The sequence below is a fragment of the Alosa sapidissima genome, chromosome 10 (assembly GCF_018492685.1).
Source record: "Alosa sapidissima isolate fAloSap1 chromosome 10, fAloSap1.pri, whole genome shotgun sequence".
NCBI classification, from domain to species: Eukaryota; Metazoa; Chordata; class Actinopteri; order Clupeiformes; family Clupeidae; genus Alosa; species Alosa sapidissima.
Genome location: NC_055966.1, coordinates 1,560,661 through 1,567,159, shown reverse-complemented (window position 1 = coordinate 1,567,159; position 6,499 = coordinate 1,560,661). Strand labels below are relative to the sequence as shown.

The following is a 6,499-nucleotide window of genomic DNA, read 5'->3' as shown; positions in this document are numbered from 1 at the left end:
CTCAATTACAAACACATAAAAAAGGAACAAAGTAGGAAATTAACACAATTTGACAAGCGTGACTTATTTTTGTGGAAAAAATGTGCTGGACTGGGCGGCGGTCATATTTTGTACCGCTCTGTGGTACATCTAGTTGCATCATTTATTAAGTATTAACAATAATGTATAAACATATTTTAGATGGGGCAGCTGTGGCCTACTGGTTAGCGCTTCAGACTTGTAACCGGAAGGTTGCCGGTTCGAACCCCGACCAGTAGGCATGGCTGAAGTAATGCCCTTGAGCAAGGCACCTAACCCCTCACTGCTCCCCAAGCTGTTGTTGCAGGCAGCTCACTGCGCCGGGCTTAGTGTGTGCTTCACCTCACTGTGTGTTCACTGTGTGCTGAGTGTGTTTCACTAATTCACGGATTGGGATAAATGCAGAGACCAAATTTCCCTCACGGGATCAAAAGAGTATACTTATACTTACTTAGATATAGGCTTATTTACTATGAACAAACCATTTATAACTGTGTGAACTAATGCTTTACTGATGATAAGTTATGTATGAACAATAAATTACGAATGATGAACAAACCATTAACTAATAAGTAACAAAGGATTAATAAATTATGAATTGTGTGTAGTTATTATAAAGTGTTACCGAATAATAATATGAAAACTTAAGAAGAACAATAAGTGTGCTGCTTTCAGCAAGCACACTTAATAATGATGTTATGTTTGGCAGGCACTGAACACATGAAAGAGGAGCAGCATGATTTTACTGGCAATGCTTCAAGGATCCAGATGTTTTCTTCTCCTCTTTACAATTATTTTAGGTAAGATTACTTTTACCTTATTGTTATGGTATTTAACACTTTCCTCCTAAACCTCTCACTGTTACCTGCGTGTGTGTGTGTGTGTGTGTGTGTGTGTGAGGGGGGTGTAGTGGTGTGTGTGAGTGAGAGGGGTGTACCTGTATGTGGGGGTGGGGGTGGGGGCAAGTGGCAAGAGAGATAGAGAGAGAGAAAAAAAGAAGAAAGAAGAGCCGCTGTCTTGCTGACTTTGCGACCATACCTATATGGTGTGACCAGCTCAGATCCTCACTGATGTTAGTTCCAAAGAATCTGAAGCAGCTGACTCTCTCTGCTGTGCCCCCAATGTGGATGGGTGTGTGCTCCTCTTCCTGCAGTCTCCTGTAGTCCACTATCAGCTCCTTGGTTTTGCTGATGTTGAGCAGCAGGCTGTTGTCCTGGTACCAAGATGTCAGGGTTGCCACCTCTGCTCTGTAAGCAGACTCATCATCACTCGTGATACAGCCGACTATGGTGCTTTCAAAAGCAAACTTAACGATGGTGTTTGTCAATTTAACAATATGTCACAGGTGATGAACAGGTATACATTCCTGTTAGCTGCTTAGACCTGAGCGGAGGGGGGCATAGAGATTCATCCATTAAATGAGTCAGAATACATTTTTAAGTTTAAATATATATATATATATATATATATATATATATATATATATATATATATATATAGGTACTGTTGGAATCCTTGAATCAAGCCAAGTTCAACGTAGCCTATTCCACTATCTGCTCCCGTTGGTGAACCGCACCTGAGCAAGCATACTTTGCAGTTCGTCGGAAATAATTTCTAGTTGCGTTAGTTGTGATATATTCTCTTTTTACCTGCTCCAGTAGGTAGACTTGGTCCAGAGGTGAATGGGTAAATCTTTGGTTCCGGGAATGTCCGCAGAGCGTTCTTTGAACCATAAGGGCTGATATCTGCTTCCTACAAGAAACACATTGAACAGACACAGAATTACAGCATCTTAACTTTAGATAATTTGACAAAATATACTCTTCAACATATAACAGCAAACAAAGAGGTTTCTTAATTTTAATAAATAAAGATATTCAGTTCTAAACCGATCTATCATGGACCCAGATGGAAAATTAATCATCATTAAAGGATAATTCCGGTGTGATTTTGACCTAAAGTGAAACATGAAGTGTGAACGTATGTCTCATAGCTCACCTCAGCTTGTCCCCTGCACTCAGAAATCTGGCGCTAGTTAGCCAATGCTACCCACAGTGTTTCGTTGTGGTGCCTCGGGCATCGGCCTAGCCATCCAAATAAATCACTGTTTTACACCATTTACGAGGCTCAAAGTAGCTCCATACTTCATTGGTAGACTTCCGAGGGCCTTGACATTTAAAATGAGACATGGAGAACTTTGAAAAAGCACTGGTAGTTTATTTACAAGACGATTTATACAGACAGTACCTTAAGGAATTTTACCGTTCGACACCATCTTGAATTTATTCACGATAAGTCGAGCGATGAGTACGAATGAACAGGTATGATAAGGGGTCAGATTCCAAAAATAATTCCGTGGAAATGCATGGATTCCAGTTGCTGCTACTGGAAGCAATTGAATCCATGCATTTCCACTGACTTATTTTTGGAATATAATGTAGTGTAACGTTACAGTGTATATATGTATTTGTTAAACAAAAACGGTCAATTTACATTCCATAACTATAACATAGCTGATGTTATGTGCATCTTGCTAACATGTGTAGCTGACACTGTAACGTTACATTATATTATTTTGCTTAATGAGAGCTTATCTATCTATATATATATATATACATATAGAATTTCTAGGGGGTGGGGTATTACACGTTACCACTGTTTCCACCAATGATATGTATCGCTGCATCATCAAGAACGTTGTTGGAACTACAGTGTTATATATATATATATATATATATATATATATATATATATATATAACACTGTAGTTCCAACAACGTTCTATATATATATAACACTGTAGTTCCAACAACGTTCTTGATGATGCAGCGATACATATCATTGGTGGAAACAGTGGTAACGTGTAATACCCCACCCCCTAGAAATTCTCTGCCACAGCCTATGTTGACATGTTTCTAATTTAAACCGAGTGATTAATGCTGGCATTTTCATCGTCAGCTGCAAAAACCTAAACCTACTGCAAGAATATAAAACATTTTACTGAAGCCGACCAATATGTCATTATTTGTGTTAAATATCTATGTTAGAGAAAATATATAGCCTGGATTAATGTCTGGGTATCCCATATATTTTTAATTGTCTTGTGGCTTAACGGCAGCGCGTCAGTGCACTACGCGCTCGGCCGGAGTTCGCATCCTATCTCTTCTTTTCACCTCTGAGGGTAACACTTTATTTTAATGTGTCGCTGTTACAGTGTACCTACTTAATTAGGTGCAGTGGTACAACCTGTGTAACAACATGTACTATCAGGTACTATCATTGTACTTGCATTATGTATTTGTGGGTACCTACATATAGTTGTTACATTGTAATACTGAGTGCCTTTACAAAACTTTGCCAATTTGTCTAAATTTTCATCAGAGGCAAAGAGCTGACCTGAGACCTGCTGGATGGGGTAAATCTGGTCATGATAGATTTGATATACAAATCATTCTTAGCTCCAGTCAAGGCCTCATTGTCTTCAGTGTACATGTAACAGCTGTGCTGCTACAACCTTGTTACTCTTTGATACAGTGGAATAAACCTATTAAGTGTACCAGTTAATTACTTACATGTACATATGACATGTATGTTATGTCTTCGATGTCTTGGAACAGGTCTACTAATTCACATGTACTGTGTGGTGTAACAGCAGACATGTTTCAACACATCAATTACAGGATGCATGACATCATTGACAGGATGTATATAATATGTATGTACTTAACTGGTAATGTAAGTACTTAACTGGTACACTTTATTTTAATGGGTTTATTCCACTGTATCAAAATAGTAATAAATGTGTATCAACACAGTTGATACATGTACTACAGTATGTAGGGTAATGGCAGACATGTTCCAAGACACCAATGACTCAACATACATGTAATATGTAATTGTAAGTACTTCACTGGTACACTTCATTTTAATGGCTTTGTGCCACTGTATCAAAGAGCAATAAGTGTGTACCAACACAGTTGATATATGTACTATGTAGTGAATTAGTAGACCTGTTCCAAGACATCGAAGACACAACACAACATACATGTCATATGTACACTGTACATGTAAGTAATTAACTGTTACTGCATATTCACGAGCGCACACCATATCAGACAGCTGATTAGAACGGTATTGTTGCGTCATCCGGAACTTTTTCCCTGGCCGGAACAAATTCACTGTGACAGTACACTTAATAGGTTTATTCCACTGTATCAAAGAGTAACAAGGTTGTAGCAGCACAGGTTGGAGCTAAGAATGGTTTGTATATCAAATCTATCATGACCAGATTTACCCCATCCAGCAGGTCTCAGGTCAGCTCTTTGCCTCTGATGAAAATTTAGACAAATTGGCAAAGTTTTGTAAAAGCACTCAATATTACAATGTAACAACTATATGTAGGTACCCACAAATACATAATGCAAGTACAATGATAGTACCTGATAGTACATGTTGTTACACAGGTTGTACCACTGTACCTAATTAGGTAGGTACACTGTAACAGCGACACATTAAAATAAAGTGTTACCAAATAAAGTGTTACCCAATAATGTATAAACCTATTTAAGATATAGGCTTATTTACTATGAACAAACTATTTATAACTGTGTGAACAAATTATAAATTACTAATGATGAACAAATCATTAACTAATAAGTAACAAAGGTTTAATAAATGATGAATTGTGTGAAGTTATTATAAAGTGTTACCAAATAATTTGACCTGCTTTTTTGTCTTTTCTTTTTTTGTTTATTTTCTCAAGAAACCTGAGGTTGGTATGAATGAGTGTATTTTGTATGTGAGCAATATCATCTTCCTGAATCTCAATATTATAGTCACAAGCCCCGAAAGCATCTTAAGCCTAAGAGCGTCGTAAAGTCCCTCTTACGAACGTCTTAAGATTTGCCCACTGTTTCCCGAAACCATCGTAGCTTAAGAGCGTCGTGAAAACACTCGTAGATCTACGAGTGCTCCAGAGTTCTCGTTACCGGCTAAGAGCGTCTTAACAGTACTTCTCACTGAGGTCACCAACAGGACATACAGAGGAATTACAAATTAGAATACATAATCCAACTTACGTTCCCATTCTTTATTGTGTTTACCTGTGATGAATCAGATTTGTCAGTCTGTGTGTGGTATAACCTACTTGGGATGCTTACATGCAGATGTCAAAGTGTTTCTATATTCGTATTGATGTGAATTAATGTGTAGATCCGAAGTTTAAATGGTAGGCCTATAACTGTGACGTGCAGTCACCTGACATCACCATCAAATCAGAGGATATTTCAGAACTATTAACGTGGACAGCTCCCCTTAAGAGCATCTTAAGAGCAGTGCATGCGCGTTCACGCTACGAGCATGTTCGGGAAACAGTCGGAAAAACCAAACGAACGATCGTAAAATGAATCGTAAAAAGCCCTCTTTAGAGCGTGTCTCTGTCGTTATCGGGAAACTGGGCCCTGGACAAATTATTAATTAAATTTTCACGTGGGGTAACTTGTTGCAGGGCAACCATAACCGGTTTCATGTCTTCCGATTGGATGATTAATGATCAGTTTCTTCAGAAACTTGAGGTTGGTATGAAGGAGCGTATTGTGGATGTGAGCAAACATTGTTCACGTTGCACATGGTGCAACTTCTTGCAGGGCAACCACATAACCGGTTCCATGTGTTCGAATTGGATGACTAAAGTTCTCAAGAAACTTGAGGTTGGTATTAGGGAGTGTGTGAGCAACCTACATGTTACTTATCTGCCTGAATCTCAATATTCTGATCACAACAACTCTGGGCAAATTACAAGTCAGCACTAGTGCTGCATTCATTGTTTTGCACTTTTATAATCACATCACCAAAAGTAGGTTACTGGTTTTACCAAAAGTATTTGGCAGTATTTTTAAACTACAAACCTATGAAGTATTTTGATACAAAATATGATGCCATTTTTTTCCAACTAAATAAAATACAAATGACAACATACTATTTTGTATTTTAAATACATATATCAGACATACTGCCGATCCCTGGCTGTTGGCTGCAGCAACTCAAGCTAGGTAGTACTGATTGTTTATGTTAGTTTTGATCCAATTTGACAGCTTTGCTATGTTGCCCACCCAAAATTTCTACCAGCCCACCCAAATATAGTAGCCTAGGTTAGAACCAGCCCTGCCCTGCATGGAGACATATTTTACGATAATAATGGAGAAAATGTTAGCAAACCTTTAGGTTTTTGTTAATGGAATCTCCTGACCCTCATTCATCTATTTGCGCAACAACTCACATTCTGCCTTCAATCCAGCGAGACAAGTGAAATAAATGTTTTTTTTTTTAAGCTATCGCCATAGGCACGATATTTAGGCTACCTCTTTTAAGCCTACACAAAGTTGCGAATTAAGGAGTACTTCCTGATCGGGGAAACCTTTCGGTCTGCAAGCGTGTTTGCCACTTACATTTCTGATGTCTGACTTCAAACTGCTGCAAGTGC

The 6,499-nt window shown here is 38.3% G+C and overlaps 1 protein-coding gene across 1 annotated transcript in view; it reads left to right on the top strand.

Moving 5' to 3' along the window:
* The first annotated feature begins 749 nt into the window (after positions 1-749).
* Positions 750-6,499, top strand: part of nphs1 (NPHS1 adhesion molecule, nephrin) — a 156,389-nt gene continuing 150,639 nt past the window's right edge. The window contains exon 1 of the mRNA XM_042107343.1: positions 750-818. Coding sequence (XP_041963277.1) covers positions 755-818 — 64 coding nt within the window. The 5' untranslated portion in view covers positions 750-754. The remainder of the gene's footprint in view (positions 819-6,499) is intronic.